The following is a 20,268-nucleotide window of genomic DNA, read 5'->3' as shown; positions in this document are numbered from 1 at the left end:
ATTGACAAATTCAGAATGTTGGACATTTCTGCTGTATAACTGATCCTGTTTCTGCAACAAGTAAATGGCAGGGAAAAAAAGAAGGGAAGACTGGCGCAGTTTAAAAGAGACAGAAAGAGAAAACATAGCTGAATGCAATGTATGTTGGATCCTTATTCTCAAAATCAACTGTAAAAATACATTTTAGAGACAATCAGGAAAATTCTATTTATTTATTTATTCTATTATTATTTTTTTGAGATGGTGTCTCACTCTGTCACCAGGCTGGAGTGCAGTGGCACAATCTCAGCTCACAACAACCTCTGCCTCCTGGGTTCAAGCAATTCTCCTATTTTGTATTTTTAGTAAAGACGGGGTTTCACCATGTTGGCCAGGATGGTCTCGATCTCTTGACCTCATGATCCGCCCGCCTCGGCCTCCCAAAGTGCTGGGATTACAGGTATGAGCCACCACGCTCAGCTAGGAAAATTTTATTATGGAGTTGTTAATTACATGATGCCAAAGGATAGTTATTAATTCTGTTAGGTGCAATCAGGGTAATGTGGCTATGTAAGAATATGTTCATATTTTTTGAGATGCACAATAAGATATGTAAATGAAATAATATGACATCTGGGCTTAAAATATTTTGCACAAGAAAAAGACAAGAGAGATGTGAGTCAAATGTGGCAAAATTCTGATAAATGTTGAATATGGGTGACAGGTAAGTGGGAGTTCATTGGTGTGTGTTTTAAAATAGTCACAAAACCCATCGGTATGCTGCATCCAGACCCATCTCACATGCAACAATACACAAAGACTCAAAACAGAGAAGGAGGAAGATTTACCATCCAAACAGAGAGTAAAAATAAACAAACAAAAAGCAGGAGATGCAATTCTCGCCTCTGATAAAGTAGGCTTTAAAGAAACAAAGATCAAAAGAGGCAAAGAAGGACATTACATAATGGCAAAAGGATCAATGTAACAAGAAGAGCTAACGATTCTATAGATCAACGAGACAGAAAATTAACAAGGACATCCAGGACTTGAACTCAGACCCGGAACAAGTAAACTTAATAAACATTTATAGAACTCTCCACTTCAAATACACAAAACATACATTACCACCTCACACCTATTCCAAAAGTGACTACATAATTGGAAGTAAATCACTCCTCAGTAATCGCATAGCATTTCATAGGTTTAAATGAAATATTGGTTAGCTGCTTGTTTGTTATTTTCTTCCCTTATTCCTTCCTGTCTACATCATTAAGTATAATTATTGGTATAAAAGTGTTTTTCAATACCCATTACTAAATTGCATTCTAGCCTGGGCAAGAAAGCAATACTCCCATTCTCTCTCTCTCTTTCTCTTCCTTTTTCTTCCTGTTCTTCATTCTTTTTTTCTTTCTTTCTAAAAAAAAAAAAAAATAGTCACAATAAAATTTGTAAAAGGCAAAGGCAAAAATGGATTGACATATCCTTATTGAAATTAAATAAAAATGATTTTTAAAAATATTGGCAGGGGCAGGTTGTGGTGGCTCAAGCCTATAATCCCAGCACTTTGGGAGGCCGAGGCAGGCAGATCACTTGAGGTCAGGAGTTCGAGATCAGCCTGGCCAACATGGTGAAAACTTAACTCTACTAAAAATACAAAAAATTAGCTGGGCATGGAGGTGTGCCCCTGTAATTCCAGCTACTCAGGAGGCTGAGGCACGAGAATCACTTGAACCCTAGCAGGAGAGATTGCAGTGAGCTGAGATCATGCCACTTCACTCCAGCCTGGGCAACAGAGGGAGACTGTCCCAAAAAAAAAAACAAAAAACTGATGGGCTTCAAATACATATACATTGTTCATCGTCTACACAATCCTCTAAAGCTTGTGGCATTAATAAGTTTTACATCTGCTTGTATCTTTTACCTGCTAATTCTGCTTTCTATAAATATACCACAAGATAATAAGAGAACAAGAAAAATAATTTATGCAAAATATTCACATAAATTTGTAACAGTGAAAAAACAGGAGGCCATGAAACTAAGTATTATATGTGAATATAATGAAAGACAGAAATCCATCAAAGGTGACAAGAATTTGAACTATGTAAATATATAAAACTAAGCAGATACACTGGCATCAGTTACAAGAAATTTTAAGTATTAAGACCCTTGCACAGTCCCAAATGACAGAAAACCCAACCCAAACTGGCTAGGGAAAAGAGGAAATTTATTGGCTGATTAAAATTAAAGTTTAAAAGGCACAAAAATCTCTCCAGAATGGATTATAGACCTAAATGAAAACATAACATTGTAAAATGTCTAAAAGAAAACACAGGATAAAAATCTAACTGAGCTTGTTTTTTGGTGATCGGTTCTAAAATGTAGTATCAAAAGCAAAATCCATAAAAGAAAAAATACGTTTAGTTGTACTTTATTAAAACTAAAAGTTTCTTCTCTATGAAAGACTATGTTAAGAGAATGAAAAGACAAGTGATAGACTGTAAGAAAATTTTTTTGTGAAACACTTATAAAACATTTGTATCCAAAATATATACAAAACTTGGGCTGGGCGCAGTGGTTCATGCCTGTAATCCCAGTAATTTGGAAGGCTGAGGTGAGATGATTGCTTGAGCTCAGGAATTCGATACCAGCCTGGACAACACAGTGAGATCTTGTCTCTAAAACACACACACACTCTCTCTTAAAACAGAACAATAAGAAAAAAAAATTATAAAATAGGCAAATATAAACAGATACTTCACTAACAAATATATACAGATGGCAAGTAAGTATATGAAAAGATACTTAACATCTTTGGTGATTAGGAAATTAAGAACTAAAACAAACTATGGCAAAAAGTAAACAAACAGACAATACCAAAGGCTGACAAGGACACGAAGCAACAGAGACTCTGATTCATCGCTGATGGAAATTTTTATTAAATAGTATAGCTAGTTTAGAAGACAGCTTGGCTTAACATGGGATCCAGCAATTACTCTCCTAGGCATTTCTCAAATAGATTTGAAAACATATCCATGCAAAAGCCTGCACTTAAATGTATATAGAAGCATTTCTCACAATGGTCAAAAATTGGAAGCCACCAAGATGTCTTTCAATAAGTGAATGGATGAAAAAAATGTGCCACATCCACACTGTGAAATATTATTCAGTGATATAAAGAAATAAGCTATCAAATCATGAAATTATATGGAGAAACCTTAAATGATATTGATAAGGCAAAGAAGCCAATCTGAAAAGACTACATACTGTGTAACTCCAGCTTTATGACATTCAAGAAAAGGCAAAACTGTAGGACAGTGAAAAGATCAGTGGTTGCCAGAAGCTAGGGGGAAAGGGAGGAGTGGGGAATGAACAGGTGAAGCCCAGGGGATTTTTCAATTGGAGAAACTATTCTGTATGGTACTATAATGGTGAATGCCTGGTCTTACTAATTTGTCAAGACCCCCATATGCTTTATAGCATAAAGAGCAAATCTTAATGAATGCAAATTTTTTAAAAAATTATTTGGGAGATCATGGGATTTCAGGAAGAAATTCAGACTGTGACAAGAAATCTAACTATGTTACAAGTGCATAAATTAACCTTACCGAAGAGGTTAGCGAGAAAATGTGTGGGCCTAATTAACTTTGGAAATGAATGGAGTTTGTAAGAATAAAGGCAAAAGAATTGCAGATAAGCAGTGCACTCTAGTTGACAAAGTTCTTCTCACAGGAGTAAAAATGGGGTAAGAGTGAGGAAAGAGATGGTTTTCCCAAAGCTGGGTGAGTCACAAGAAAGGGAGTGGATGAGATGGATGATGAGCAACACAAATCATAAATGTCCACCATAAATAATGCATTTGATTATTTTTCCGTAATATTGTAAAATATGCTCACAATTTGGAAAAAAAAAGAAAGGCCAGGCACAGTGGCTCACCTCTGTAATCCCAACACTTTGGGAGGTCAAGATAGGCAGATCACTTGAGGTCAGGAGTTTGAGACCAGCCTTGCCAACATGGTGAAATGACATTTCTATTAAAAATTAAACAAACAAACAAACAAACAAACAAACAAACAGGCATGGTGGCACCTGCCTATAGTCTGAGCTACCCAGGAGGCTAAGGCAGGAAAATCACTTGAACCTGGAAGGCGGAGGGTGCAAAGAGCCAAGATTGTGCCACTGACTGCACCCCAGCCTGGGCAACAAGCAAGACTGTCTCAATAAATAAATTGGAAAAAAAGGAAATAAGATGAAGTTTAGTTTATGTCTTATAGACTTACCACAACTAGTCATATTCTATTTTTTAGATTTTATTATAATTTTGCATACAATGTCCAAAATATTTAAAGTTGAAGGAACAAAACACAAACCAATAATTTTACTAGGTTTAATGCATACCTTGCTCAAATTTTTATCAATCAAACACGTCATTTATAAGGTTATGAGAAATTTAAATCAGTAATAATAAAAATTTTCAAATACAGTGACAACAGCTGTGTTAAAGACATGCTTATGGCAACAAGATATCAATGATCGGACTGAGTGGGCATAATAAGATAGCAGTATCATGTAAATTAAACATAAGTGGGCCAGGTACATGGCTCACGCCTGTAATCCCAGCACTTTCAGAGGCCAAAGTGGGCAGATCGCCTGAGGTCAGGAGTTCAAGACCAGCCTAGCCAATACATTGAAACCCCCATCTCTACAAAAACGCAAAAATTAGCTGGGCATGATGGTGGGTGACTATAATCCCAGCTATTAGGGAGGCTGAGGCTGGAGAATCTCTTGAACACGGGAGGAGTATGTTGCAGTGAGCTGAGATCATACCATTGCACTCCAACCTGGGCAACAGAGTGAGACTCTGTCTCAAAGCAAAAAACAAAGAGATTAAAAAAAAAAGTGATAATTTCATTGTTATGTCCATTATATACAATCATATATGTGAGAGAAAAAGTAAGTTTAGATCTCCTCGTGAAAGCATACACAAAAACTATTTACCTGTAAAAATCATCTGTTTTCCCACAGTAGTAGATGTTGGCTTTTGGTACGATACAGATGCCATGGCTAAAGTCTTAACTGTGCTACTGGATTTTCTTCTTCAGCTTCTTCAAATCAGTTAAGCTGCACAGAAAGAACAAAAGACTCTTCAGTCCTTCCTCTCCCTGCCTGTGACCTGAACCAGGTGGTTGCTAAGGACTCTTTATGACAGGGAGATAGAATGTTCCTCTCAGCAGAGTTCTGCGTTCCAATCTCCAAGAGCATAGAGATACTGCTATAGCCTTCCCAGAACTTGCATCCAGTAGCAACTTTTCCTTATTTGTCAATATCAAGTTAGAACACACTTGTTCAGGTACTAGATCCAGTATGTGCTTATGTCTCAGATAACCTGGCAGGCTCAATCACCACTGTCTTTCAACATTTCACAAAGAATGTCTTGCAGAAATGTGTTGTAGCAAAAAACAAACAAAAAGCCCCCACAAACCATGGTTAAATATATTTGACAAACACTGGAAAGATAAAATACAGTAAAAAAAAAACATAAATGAATGAGATAATTACCCACACAAATATATATAGATATATTTTCAGTCTTATATTTCAATCCCTTCTTAAACACTGCTTGTCCTTGGGTCATGTCAATTTCTTTGTGGTTCTCAATCTGTGCAATGCTTTTTCATTGTTCTCAGCCTTTAAACATACAATTTGCTCTTCCTGTAATGTTGCTATGCAAATATTTCTTGTTCTCTGACAGCCAATGTCACATCTTCTCTTCTAGGAGGATGTCTGCAGGCACAGCTAAGTACTTTCTTCTTCATGTCCCTTTAACCTCTATAGCACTGTGTTTAGACCTATCTTTTTAACTCACCACATTAATTATTTGTCTATTTTATCGACCTCCCCACTAGTCTCTGACTTCTAAGAGTTTATAATGAAAGCATACTTATTTATATTTCAAATTCCAAAGACTGGTATGCAATAAATAGTTAATAGATGTTTGTGGGATGAATAAATGTATGAACAGCAATCAATCCTAGCTTGCACAGAAATATATTGACCACCTGATAATCCGTTGAAGATAAATTCTAACAGTAATTTTGTATTCAACACTAAATATATGGAGTTCTCCACTGTAAATGTAATACCTTTTATATGTTGATAATTAAAAGAAAAACACTATATTAACTCTGGAAAGGATTACACTAGGTTTACGGTAGGCAAAGAGATGTGCTACCCAGGTAGGTTCCCTTTCAAGGAAGGGCTTGTAGCCCAGCTGGAGGAAGGACTGTCAGCAGACAGCATCCAGCTGTCAGCACTTTCAGGGTCTGCTTTAGCTGCAGAGAGCTGCCTCCTCTGCCTGAGGTCAAGCCTTTTCCAGGGCAGCCTATGTCAGGTGATTGGTATAAAGACCAGTCATTTCTCATCAGGTTGGTCAAAGCTGTGTTGAGCCCTTATCATAGTTCTTCTTCCTCTGATCAATCCTGCTTCCTCTCCTTTCCTTTCACAGGTATTGAACCCAAATTACCACCTTGCCCCCAACTTCAAGAGAACCTGACCTGAGATAACTAGACAGCGTAAGCAGATATGCACAAATGTATTATACAAGAGTGCTTCTCATTTTAAACACTCAAACCTTCTAGCCAGAAACTGACTATATTTCCCCAGTGTGGGCAACTAGAGTCAGTCACTGTTGTGTTACTGATCTTTGCTGTCATTTTCTTTGGTCCTGACCTGCATTGCACTCTTCTTTACCTCCCTACTGGCCCGCTACAGTTTCAGAAGCTTTCCTACTCTTCTGCGGTTAATTAATTCTGGTTCCTATAGTCAAGGGCTCTCTATCTCTAGCTGAAAGTATCTTTCTTTGAAAAGTTCCTATTTGTGTCTTTGGAACTACCATTTTCCAAGGCACCCAACTTTGGACATTCCTAGTAGAGAGAAGCCTGCTTACATCACTTTCGGTTTTAAGGATGCTGAGAAGAGAATGAAGGAACCTAAATGAAGAAAATAATTATTCGGTAAACAAGGCAGAAAATAAATGAGATCGGCCAAGCACAGTGGCTCATGCATGTAATCCCAGCACTTTGGGAGGCCGAGGTGGGCAGATCATGAAGTCAGGAGTTTGAGACCAGTCTTGCCAACATGGTAAACCCCATCTCTACTAAAATACAAAAATTAGCCGGGCATGGTGGTGTGCACCTGTAATCGCAGCTACTCGGGAGGCTGAGGCAGGAGAATCACTTGAACCCAGGAAGAGGAGTTTGTAGTGAGCTGAGATCGCGCCATTGCACTCCAGCCTGGGTGACGGAGCAAGACTTTGTCTCAAAAAGGAAGAAGAAGAAAAAAGAAATGAGATCTTGGTTTTTGTTGGAAGACATCCCATTAACCCTTCATGGGAAATGCGGGCTTCTGCTTTGCCTTGGAGAGTGTTAGAAACTTTAATCTGTTGCAGGCTTAGGGTCAGACATTCTGATGGCAAAGGCTGGAGGGAAGGGAAAATACAAGAGAAGAACCAGATAGTTCTTCTTCACAAAATTATTCCACTAATTCGAGATATATTTAGGTTCATTTGTTTTGTGTTGTTTCACTTTTTAGAAATTTAAAATTTTATTTCTCAAGTAACATATTTACATAGTTTCAAAGTAAAATCCTTAAGGGATGGTCAGAGAAGTCTACCTTTTACCCTTGTTCCCTCTTCCTGTTCCCTCCTTTTTCTCTTGCAGGAAACATTTTTAAAAATATAACTACAAGGCATGGCACAGTGGCTTACACCTGTAATCCCAGCACTTTGGGAGTTCAAGATGGGTGAATTGCTTGAGCCCAGGAGTTTGAAATTAGCCTGGGCAACATGGCAAGACCTCGTCCCTATAAAAATTAGCTGGACACAGTGGTCTGTGCCTATGGCCCCAGCTACTTGGGAGGCTTAGGTGGGAGGATCACTTGAGAGCCCAGGAGTTTGAGACTACAGGGAGCTGCATTGCAGCCTGGGTGACAGACTGAGACCTTGTCTCAAATACAAACATATATATAAACATATATATGGAAGAATTATATATATATATAAAGAATAATATATATAATTATATGTTTACCTTTCCTGAATAAATGGTAACATACTGAACATACTGTCTTTTACCTTGCTTTTTTCTCTTAACAATACATCTGGAGATCACTCCATAGCATTACATAAAGATATTTCTCCTCCCCCACCTCTTTAGTACAGCTGCAAAATGCATTTACCAGTTTATTCAACCAGTCCACTATTAGTGGTCAATTGGGCAGTTTCCAATTTTTTTGCTATTACAAAAATTGCTGCCAAGTGTTGTTTTCTGCATACGTCTTCTCAGATTTTTTGCAGACATCTTTGGGATAGATTCCTAGAAATGATATTGCTGGGTCAAAGGAAAAAGACATATGTAATTTTGCTCAGTGTTGCTAACCCTACCACCATCATGGTTATACCATTTTGTATTCTCATCCACAATACCTGAGAATGCCGATTTTTATACAGCCTCATCCACAGACTGTCATGAAACTTTCTAATTTTTTTCAATATGACAGGTAAGAAATAGTAACAGCAATTTACACCTCTGTTCTTGTTAGTGTGATTGAACATGTTTTCATGTGAGTCAGGGACCTGTGCATTATACACTATGAATTGTCTAGTCTCTAATCTCTTTTTCTATCAAGTTGTTGACTTTGTTCCATCCTACATTTTTTAAAAATGAGCTAACATTTCTAAAGAGACACGTAAACAGAGAATGACAATACAATGCAGTTAGGGTAATGATAATTGTAGTAATACGTTTAGTAAATACCTGATTTCTCATGTCAGGGGAACAGAGAGGAAGATCACTTGCCCGGAGCAAAGACAGAAGCTGAGGGCTGACGATGTAGTGAGGCAGGGTTTCCTTGAGGAAGCGAGGTTTGAACTGTGTTGTAGAGAATGACTAGGATCCAGACAAGGGAGAGGGAGCTGGAGGTTGGGGTGGGTGGTGAGGGCATTTGGGGCAAAGGGTATAGCTTGAGCAAAAGGCTGGAGGGGAGAAACAGCCAGCAGGACTGTGCATAGCAAAAATACAAGTTCCGCATTGCTGGAGAGTCATGACTAAGAGGGTGAGCTGGGAGGTGAGGCTAGAGTTCTACTCTGTAGGCAATGAGGACCCTTGAGGGTTTTACATTCATTCATTCATTCATTCATTCATTCATTTATTTGATGCAGAGTCTCACTGAGTCACTCAGGCTGCAGTGCAGGGGCTCAATCACAGCTCACTACAGCCTTGACCTGGGATCCGGTGATCCTCCCACCTCAGCCTCCAGAATAGCTGGGACTCCATGAGACAGGGTCTCACTATGTTGCCCAGGCTGGTCTGGAACTCTTGGGCTCAAGCAATCCTCCTGACTCAGGCTCCCAAAATGCTGGGATTACCGGCGTAAGCCACCGCGCCTGTCCCTCTGAAAGATTTTAAATAGGCAGAGACTGGTTGGTATTGGGTTTAAATAGAAGCCACCTGACTGTGTGGAGAATGGGCTTCAGAAAAGCGAGGAGTCCGGGGCCCAGCAGGTAACTGTTGAAGTGGTTCAGGGGAAAGGAGATGGGGCCTGAACTAAACCAGGCATGGAGGATACATATTTGGAGTGTGCATTGAAGAGTAAGTATGACCCCCAGTTTTCTAGTTTGGCTGACTCGTGAGTAGTAGCATCCCAAAATAACACAGAGGAAAAACAGAAGAAAGAAAACCGAGGCTAATAAATAAATTGATGGCATTAACTAGATGTGGATTTGTACATGCTGCACAACAAGCTAATAGAACAGTTAAAATTAAGCCCAAAGTGTCATAAAATATTGTGACAGCGACTGAACTCATTACTGGGACTAAAAGTAGTCCCCATGGGCCACCAGATGCCTTTTATTAGAGAAAATCCCCTATTGTTTATGAATCAATAGTTGCCTCTTCTAATGAAACTCAGAGTTTGCTGCTCATTTTGGCTATTGTCTTGCTTCAGTAATTTAATAGCTACTTCAGAGTTGATAACCACTTCACCAGTTACAACTGTGGAGGCCAATGCAGTGGCCCTGTAAAAATATCTTGTTTTAACAGTTGCGAAATAATCAAGGCATACATTTTAATGATATAAAAGAGATACAAACTAGAAGCTTTTGTCATACAGCAGTGATAGATCTCTAGAGGAACACAGGTCAGAATATGCTACAATTACATAATAACGTTCAAATATCCTATTACTAAGCACACTTCGCCAACTGGGAAGCTTTGCCACTATGTATCAGTGAACCTTTCCTTATACTTTTAAGTACTATGTGTATAGTACTTAAATATACATGGTACTTAAACATGTGTGTGTGCATATATATATATATATATATTTTTTTTTTTTTTTCTTTTGAGACAGAGTCTCACTGTTGTCCAGGCTATAAAGTACAGTGGTGGGACTATAGCTCACTACAGCCTCAAACTCCTGGGCTTAAGAAACTCCCCCAACCTCAGCCTCCAAGTAGCTGAGACTAGAGGTGTGTGCCACCACACTTGGCTAATTTTTATACATTTTGTAGAAACAAGGTCTCACTGTTTCCCAGGCTGATTTTGAACTCCTGGGCTCAAGCCATCCTCCTACCTCAGCCTCCCTAAGTGCTGGGATTATACTTGTGAGTCGCCGCACTCAGCCTAGTACCACATATTTTTATGTCTTTTCCATGTATTCTGCATTCAGGAAATAATCTGGAAAACACACTGAATAAAGCAACAGACTTGGCTTCAAATCCCAACAACTATTCTGAGTAACATTGGTAGGTTGCTTTTCTATGAAATGAGAATCATTGTACCTACCCATAGGTCAAATGGGATAATGGATGTAAACTGCTTGCCACAGTGCCTGATACATGGTACGCACTCAATAAATGTCAGCTGTAATATTGGTCTCATCACACCTTCCCTGAATCCTTGCCACCCACCCCATTCCCTGAAAAAACACAAGACGATTAACACAAATTTAAACAGCAACCATCATAACTTTACTTTTTGTATTTGAATTTGCAACACTAGCTCACAAAAGAGTCTGTAGTCTTCCTCTGGCTCATTTAACTCTAATTTGGGTAGGATGACGCTGGAAGTATAGTGGTGCTATTCCTGCTGAGCCAATCAACCCAACTTCCCCCAGTTGTACTTAATTTAATTGGGGATTATACAACATTTAGGCTTTTTCTATAGACACATGGTTTTTAAAATTAAATACATGAAGCATTATAATTGCTATCTTCTAATTGCTATACCACACACTTTAAAAACAACAGATAAGTTAAAGCCAGTATTATAGAAAAAATAATGGTCATATCTTATAAATATGTGAGTTGTTACCATTAAAAGCAACCTTATCTATTACTGAGACTGAACCCCTTATTTTTTTCAATAGCTGTCTGACACTGGGAGAGGTTAGTTGAGGAGTTAACCAAAGGTACCAGCGGAGTTGGAAGTAGAACCACCACCACAACCAAAAATCCCCAGCACTCCTGACTCTCAGTTCAGAATGCTCTTCTCTTTATTCTGCCTTGTGAAAGAAACTGTCATCTCATTCATGGTGTTGTGGGTATCAAAAGCCCTTGAAGATTACTCTAGTGTTTTATGTGGTCTTTCTCCTCCCACCAATTTAATTTTCTGGTGAAGCCTTTTTCACTGATCAATGAATAAATATAATTGGACACTTAACTATGTGCCAGACATTGTGCTAAACACTTTGCCCAAGGTTTTCTTGTTATTTGCACAGTAGTGTTATGACACAGAATTATTCACTGAAGAGGTGAGTTCTACAGTTTAGTGTCAAAGTTTTGCCCTATTGTACATCCATGACTGAGAATGTTGATTCCCAAATCTGGCTAATTATTTTGGGGTCTTAATAACCAAAATCTAATTTTGATCTTCAACAAACATGTTTTTCAAAATGTTATTTTTACATAATTGAAATTCCCCCATATGAAAAACTGATCATAGCTAGAAACTATTCCCTCTGTGGGCTATTGCAACTTCCCAGCCTGTGAGTGCAAATGAGGTGACCATATCATTCAATCCTAATACTTTTCTAGTTTAATATCTTTCCCACCCCTGTAACTATAAAAAATCAACCTCCTTTCAAATGTCTCCTCTTCTCCGTCCACCAGCTCAAGTCTCCGGAGGTCCCAGATGCCCATGCTTCTCTCTTTGCTCTCTTCTAGGCTGCTGCTCTGTAAGTTTTAGCTTGGCTGCTGCTCAAACATGTTTTATCTAAGCCGGTGGAGCACTTCTCTACATTGGCCATTGGCCAAAGTGAAATTCTGCTAATCTCTGATCCCCAGATCGCTCAACCGCCACTGGGCTCTGGCTACCATTCCATTCTTGGAACAGCCATTCTGACTTGGACTCCTTGGCTCAACAAGTCCCTTCCACTATGAGATGCTTTAAGAGGGTCCCCAGGAGGTTTATTTGGGCTCCCACAAAACAACACAATTTTGGGTGATAACTCTTAATTATTTAGCAAGCACACTGCTGACTGGCTAGGGCCTTGCTAGGTACTTTTGTTTTGTTTGGTTTTTGTGTTTGTTTTTTTGAGACGGTCTCGCTCTGTTGCCCAGGCTGGAGTGCAGTGGTGCAATCTCTGCTCATGCAACCTCCGCCTCCTGGATTCAAGGAATTCTTGTGCCTCAACCTCCTGAGTAGCTGGGATTACAGGCATGCACCATCATACCTGGCTAATTTTGGTATTTTTAGTAAAGACAGAGTTTTCCCATGTTTTCCAGGCTGGTCTCCAACCCCTGAGCTCAAGTGACCCACCTGCCCTGGTCTCCCAAAGTAATGAGATTACAGGCATGAACCACCGCACCCAGAGTAGGATTGAGAAGCCAAGGTGGACAGATCACCTGACGTCAGGAATTCAAGACCAACATGGTGAAACCCTATCTCTACTAGAAATACAGAGTTCTTCTGCAGTTCCTCCTTAGAGCCAATGTCTGAAGTTGAGTGTCTCCTCTTCATCCAGCTTCCTGAGGTGCATAATTTACAGCAGGCTACAATCCAGGATTAGTTTCAGTGTCATTCTTTTGATGTTGCAAGAGAAGACATAACCTCCTAATATTTGCCGTGCCATAAAATGAACATTCAAATATATGAATACTGATCCCCAAAGAGGTTCTTATAATTATAACATAAAAACAGCTGTTACCATTTACCTGAAATAGATTATAAACTGGGTTATAATATGAGCGTTTGGGCCAGGATTAAGAAAATACTCCACTTTGAAAATGTTTGATTTTTAGTAAATTCAGCAAGATTTCAATGAGAAAGTGACTTCTCGTTTATCAAGATTTTAAAACTTAATCATCTAATTTAAACTCTAGTATACATTTTTAAACTGTTATTTTTAGTGGCAAGGAAGTTTGAGCTGAGGAGGAGGACAGCATCTGAGAAAGAAAACACAAATGGGTCTGGGATCTCCTTTGTGTTGGAAGCGGAGACCCCTCCCCTCCCCGCTATCACACAACCTAGATGGCAGAAGTAAAAACAAAATCAATTCAAAAGGCTCTGTATTAAGGAGAAATAAAATTGTGGTGGTGAATGAATTTGGGAGCTTTGGAACTGGGGGAAAAAACAGCAAGATGGACAAGAAAAGCATGGGAAGAATGGGGGCAGGTAGGGAAGGGACACACTGCCCTGGAGGGGGAAGACGTGAGGGTTTCTCTGTGCTCCAGTCATCCAGGACAATGGAGGAAAAGCCTAATTTTAAGTTATTTGCTACCTCCAATATAATATTCTTCAAGGTAATGAATGGGACAAGGGTGGCACAAGGCATTTTCTTTAGTGTGTTAAAGTCATAGTTGAGCTGGCTGGGCATGGTGGCTCATGCCTGTAATCCCAGCACTTTGGGAGGCCAAGGTGGACGGATCACCTGAGGTCAGGAGTTCGAGACCAAACTGGCAAACACAGTGAAATTCCGTCTCTACTAGAAATACAAAAATTAGCCGGACGTGATGGTTGGCACCTGTAATCCCAGCTACTTGGGAAGTTGAGGCAAGAGAATCACTTGAGGAGCGGGGGTGCAGTGGGCTGAGATCACGCCACTGCAGCCTGGGCAACAGAGCGAGACTTTGTCTCAAAAAAAAAAAAAGTTATAGCTGAGCCCAGAAGGCTGGAAAGTTGAGGGTTTCATATGTAGACACATCTCACACAAGAGCATGTTGCAATAATCCAAATAAAATGGTAAGCCAAAAATAAAAATATTCAATATAAAATATTTGAAAATAATTTGTCTACTATAAAAAGTTTATTCAAGGAGTTGATTATTTAATCAAGATGTTTAATCTCAACTTTATAAAATATATAAAATCTAAGGTATTTTTGAGATGATGAAGTTGTAGATACATTATGTATTTTGGATTACTCACTTTCTTAATACAAGTTGAAAAAAATTGTTCTTATAACACCTAGCAGTAAAGTTTTGCTTAGGTTCAAACCTTTGTTGAAAGTGAAGGAGGAGAAGCCCTTAGGGCATAGCTTAAAAGAGCCACCTAAAGGAGATAGTTTTAAACTTTTGCACAAAAGAAGTAAAAGGAATGTGGGGTGGCAATAGCTATAATGGAGAAAGGCCGAGGGAAGGCAGGCTGAAGAAGATGGAAGGATGGACCTGAACAAAATTGGGGGGGTTCATTATGTGTTGCTGCATAACAAATTACTCTAAAATTTAGTGGCTTCAACCAACAAATATTTATCATTTCACAGTTTTCATGGGTCAGGAATCTGGGCACTGCTTAGCTGGGTGCTTCTAGTCCAAGATCTCTCGTAAGACGGCAGGCGAGCCGTCAGCTGGGGCTGAGGTTTTCTGTGAAGACTCAAGAGGGAGGATCTGATTCCAGGCTCACTCACATGGGTATTGGCAGGATTTGGTTCCTTGGAGGGGTATTGGAGTGCACTGTGTGCCTCTGCATAGAGGAGCTCAAAACATGGCAGCTGACGCCAGGCACGGTGACTCCTGCCTGTAATCTCAGCACTTTGGAAGGCCGAGGCAGGCAGATCGCGTGAGCTCAGAAGTTTGAGACCAGCCTGGGCAACATGGCGAAACCCTGTCTACAATAAATACAAAAGTTAGCCAGGCGTCATGGTGTGTGGGCTGTAGTCCCAGCAACTTGGGAGGCTGAGGCAGGATGATTATTGAACTCAAGAAATTGGCGCTGCAACGACAGTGATTGCACCACTGCACTCCAGCCTGGATGATACAGTGAAACCCTGTCTCAAAAAAAAAAAAAAAAAAAAAAGGGCAGGGAAGGAGTAGCTGGCTTCCTTTAGATGGTGAAAATGAGAGAGAGCAACTGAGACAGAAGCCAGTTATTTTGTAACCTAATCTTACAGGTGACATTCCATCACCTCTGCCACATCGTGTTTGCTAGAAACAAGTTCACAAAACCCAGCTCACACTGAAAAGTAGGGCATTACAAAGGGCATGAACACCAGGAGGTAGGGATACAGGTTACAGGTAGCCAGTGAGAAGTCCTCAGCAGCACTGGGAGTATTTTAAGAGCAAGAATGTTAAATACTGAACTTTCAGTTTTGTTTTTGTTGTTTGGGTGTTCATTTTTTTGTTTGTTTGTTTGGTTTTGTTTGAGACAGAGTCTTGCTCTGTTGCCCAGGCTGGAGTACAGTGGCATGATCTTGGCTCACTGCAACCTCCACCTCCCGGGTTCCAGAGATTCTCCTGCCTCAGCCTCCCAAGTAGCTGAGACTACATGCGCACACCACCACACCCAGCTAATTATTCTATATTTAGAAGAGATGGGCTTTTACCATGTTGGTGGGGCTGACCTTGAACTCCTGACCTTAAGTGATCCACCTGCCTCAGCCTCCCAAACTGCTGCGATTACAGGTGTGATTATAGTGCAGCTTCAGCGTGTTAAGCATCAAAACTGACTCTCTACAATCCATCACATGCTGGAAGAATGACCTATCCATAGAGTTGTGATAAGGTGGGGCTGGTGGATAGAAATTGGAAGTTATCCAGACTTTGACCTTTGGCTGCCTCATTCTTTCATTCCTGTATTCTCTGAGGTCTTTTAGAGCATTCCACTTCAGTGACCATGACTTGATCAGTTCTGTTAGACCACTTACGCTCTGGAACCTAGCATTTAGAAAAGTTAAAAATATTATTTATGTTTTTTTTAAAAAAAATCTATCTTGCGCATTTTAAAACTTTTTATTATTATTATTATTATTATTATTGAGATGGAGTTTCACTCTTGTTGCCCAGGTTGGAGGGCAATGGTGCAATCTCAGCTCACCACAACTTCTGCCTCCCAGGTTCAAGCAATTCTCCTGCCTCAGCCTCCTGAGTAACTGGATTACAGGCACGCGCCACCACACCTGGCTAATTTTGTATTTTTAGTACAGACAGGGTTTCCCTATGTTGATCAGGCTGGTCTCGAACTCCTAACCTCAGGTGATCTGCCCACCTCGGCCTCCCAGAGTTCTGGGATTACAGGCGTGAGCCACCATGCCTGGCCTTAAAGCTTTTTAAAGAGCTATAAAAAGTAGATTTTTATAGACAAACTGAATAATCAAGTTCTAAATAAATTTGCTCCAAAAAGTTACTTAATCCTAACAGAAAAGGTAAACCCCATACATACAGACATCCATTTGTATCTGAAACCATATACTCATCTATTTAAGCAACTTTTCTTGCTTAATTTTGTATTTTAAAAATTTCCTCTGATTCTTTATATTTTCTCAGAGTTTAAGGGCAACATTTATGCTAGATTTTAAATTAGAAACATTCTTCTCATTCCTGCCTTGTTCCATTGATTGATTAAAGTTTTTTTTTTATCTCCTAATGCTTATCATCCACACTTAGAAAACAGAGTCTCCGTCAGCCACCGTCTATCTTGGCTGCTTTATCTGTTGAGTCACAGTCACATTGCCACAGATTCTTGGTAATCTGAAAAATACCAAGATGCTCTTAGATAACTGAAAACCCCAGAGAAGTAGAATTTCCTGTGCTGTACCAAACAAGCTCTGCAGAAAAGTAACTAGGCTGGAGCCCGTAGTGGACAGTAGGTTGCCCAGTCCCAGTTCTTTGGAGAGCACTGCCTCTGGGGTCTACATAGCACAATGGAAGAAAGGCAAAGAGAATGGCCTGCCCCGCTATCTGGTCCTCAGTGGCCTGAGATTCCGTATAATCTGAAATAAATCTAAATGAATAAGAAGATGGGGTTTCAAACATGTGAACCATGATATGTTAGCATGTAACAGAATAGCATATAATAGAGAAAGCACAAAGAGGCAGAGTAAAACAGCTCCTGCTTCCAGCCTTTAGAGATGAGGATACTTACCCCGTGCTGATGTGCTTACCTTCCTTCAGAGATGATTGTTCATGCTTTCGGTGATGTTTTGCAGTCTATAAAGGTACTGTTTTGCCCTTCTCTAGGCCTCCTGAACTCGCTTAAGTAATCATACCTCTTCCATAGCTTGGTATTTGAGAACAGACCTGGCCTCTGTTTCAGAAGGAAATAATTGAGCGTTTTGTGTAAGCACAAAAGGGGGTGGGGTAGGAGAGCTTTCCCGAGCCTGTGCTATCTCCTGTTCAAGCCCATTTGTTAGCCTCGTAGGCAGGGCGCGCTGGAATGCCTGGCAAGGGCAAGTACAGTGAAATGCCGTCATTGTGCGGCTCTCACGGCGCATGTTTTCCCACGTACAACATTCAAAATGTTCAGTTCCCTGGAAAATGTTCTAAAGAAGTTGAACTGTGTTAGGCTTTGTCTTCTCGTCTTTCACAAAGGCGGACAGCCCTCTGTTGAGAACAGCCTTTCCATAGGCATTTCTTTTGGCTTAGAGCCACATGGACGTAACCTACAGCCACCGAGCCACGAGAAAGGGGGAGGGGAAGCTTCACAGGGTTTTTCCTCACACAATTCAATACACACAAGGATCCTGAATTGAAAATGCCTATCAGTTTGCTTATGATGATATTGTCAAAGAAAGTTGTTTACAATGATAACTAATTTTTTTTACTCTCTCCTTCCACTGTTTTTTTTTTTTTTTGAGAGTGTCCTTATGTTGCTCAGGTTGGACTCTAACTCCTAGGCTCAAGTGATCCTCCTGCCTCAGCCTCCAGAGTTAGCTGGCGTTACAGATATGCGACACCACCCTAGGCTTAATAATTATTATTTTTTAAAACCTGAGATAATTTACTAAATGATATGAAGTTAAAATTTTTTTTTTTAAATCAGAGTATAAAACATGGGCTTTTAGTTGACATAATGTAATTTGAATGACTTAAGATACAGATGTCAAATGTTAAGGGTATGTTGGATACACTTATATTTATTAAATATTATCAATTACTGCTTTTCACAGAAAGAAATGAAAGAATTTTCTGACTATTGTAAATTGACAAAAAGATGGTAGAGATTTCTAAGAAAACACTGTTGAGAAAGATAAAGCAACATCAGTTTGTGACATTTCAATGGATTCTACCTTCAACACAGATTAGCTTATTATTTTTATGTAAATAAACAAGAAGGTCCAGCTGGACCAATTAAGCTCTCATATTTTTCTGTTCTTTCACTGCATACAAGTCTCAGAATTGTTTTATAGGCTTCCTAAAAGCACCACAATAGCTTTGAAAATGGTTGAGAAGATGTAAGAAAGTAATCTGAAACATACAGATGATACCAAGATTCACAAAGATTAAGGGATAGAATGCAAACCAAGTAATTTTTTTAAAAAAATTATTATTGATACATAATACTGGTATATATTTATGGGGTACTTCTTTTGATATACACAGATAATGTGTAATGATCAAATCTGTATATTTAGGATATCCATCACCTCAAACACTTGTTTTTTCTTGGAAACATTCCAAAGTCTCTCTTCTAGCTATTTTGGCAAACCAAGTGATTTTTTTTTTTTTTTTCTTGAGACAAAGTCTCACTCTGTCGCCAGGCACCAGGCTGGAGTGCAGTGGTGCGCTCTCGGCTTGCTGCAACCTCCACCTCCTGGGTTCAAGCAATTCTTCTGCCTCAGCCTCCCAAGTAGCTGGGACTACACTAGAACGACACCACGCCTAGCTAACTTTTGTATTTTCAGTAGAGATGGGGTTTCACCATGTTGGCCAGGATGATCTCGATCTCTTGACCTTGTGATCCGCCTGCCTCAGCCTCCCAAAGTGTTGGAATTACAGGCATGAGTCACCGCGCCTGGCCAAACCAAGTGATTATTAAATACAGTCACTTGTTTGATTCTAGCTTAGGATGTCCCATCAACTTTTCTTAAAGGTATTTATTCTTTAGAATGTTCTGAATGTTTATGATTCTTTAAGAGTATTGATGACCTGTTCTCAATTTTTCATACAAGGTTAGAATCCACTTAAAAATGAGTTAAAAACTATATGATTTTTGTGTCTGGCTGGAAAATAGGATTCGACTTCCACAGATGTCATAGAGAGTCCAAATATATACTGCATTACATCACTGATATTGTAGCTGTCACAGAAGAGAGAGAAAAAAAAATTGGCATTGGAGATATCTTGGTAGGAAATGAGCCTTAAAGCTTTTTGATAGATATAAGGCAATCTCTTGATAACATGTCAAGTAACTTAGACGTTACTTTTAAAAATGTGCATTGCTAAAAGGTGCCTCTTAACGTCAACACATATTCTCTGGCCCTGGCTGCTCTTTTTGGCCCTGCAGGGGAAGCCATGAAATAAAGTGAATGCTGGCATTAATCAAACCAGCCTTTATTTTGACAGCATTTGGAATTTATTCTTCTCACTGGGTGGTACTGCCACTGTTCTATTTTTTTTGAAATGTGCTTCCTGATAACTACTGTCAGGCTTGAGAAGTGGACAGGTGTGGCTCCCTAACTTGAGCATAGGCCTGTGGTATTGAAAGGGAAAAGAATGGGAAGAGAGGTGTGGTAGCACTTTTAATAACTATGTCTGAAATTCATGATAGTATGAGCATAATATAAAAAGAAGGGAGGGGGAAGAAAGGGGGATGGGTTAGGAGTAAGGATCGCCATATCCAGTAACAGGCCAGACTAAGAGATACTTAAGATTAGATAAATATAAACAGCATTTTATTGTTTAAAATTTTAAATATAGCCAGACATGACGGCTCACACCTGTAATCCCAGCACTTCATGAGGCTGAGGCAGGAGGATTGCTTGCACCCCAGGAGTTCGAGACCAGCCTAGGTAACATGACTGAACCCCATCTCTACAAAACATAAAAAATTAGCCATGGTGTGTGCCTGTAGTCACAGCTACT

The 20,268-nt window shown here is 39.6% G+C and overlaps 1 protein-coding gene across 3 annotated transcripts in view; it reads right to left on the bottom strand.

Moving 5' to 3' along the window:
- SPMIP2 (sperm microtubule inner protein 2) overlaps positions 1-18,032 on the bottom strand; it is a 156,149-nt gene extending 138,117 nt beyond the window's left edge. The window contains exons 1-3 of one of the 3 annotated variants that reach the window (XM_064383784.1): positions 8,212-12,812; positions 7,171-7,292; positions 4,975-5,097 (exon numbers count right to left, since the gene is read on the bottom strand). In XM_064383784.1, the coding sequence (XP_064239854.1) occupies positions 4,975-5,038 (64 nt within the window). In that variant the 5' untranslated portion in view covers positions 5,039-5,097; positions 7,171-7,292; positions 8,212-12,812. Of the gene's footprint in view, positions 1-4,352; positions 4,838-4,974; positions 5,098-7,170; positions 7,293-8,211; positions 12,813-17,348 lie in introns of those variants that run through there. The other 2 variants (XM_064383785.1, XR_010345354.1) reach the window with 2 other exon arrangements.
- Positions 18,033-20,268: the final 2,236 nt, after the last annotated feature.

The sequence above is a fragment of the Aotus nancymaae genome, unplaced genomic scaffold (assembly GCF_030222135.1).
Source record: "Aotus nancymaae isolate 86718 unplaced genomic scaffold, 86718_ANA_hifiasm-v0.15.2.pri h1tg000033l, whole genome shotgun sequence".
NCBI classification, from domain to species: domain Eukaryota; kingdom Metazoa; phylum Chordata; class Mammalia; order Primates; family Aotidae; genus Aotus; species Aotus nancymaae.
Note: the sequence above shows the minus strand (reverse complement) of the source record. Positions and strands in the feature narration are given on the sequence as shown.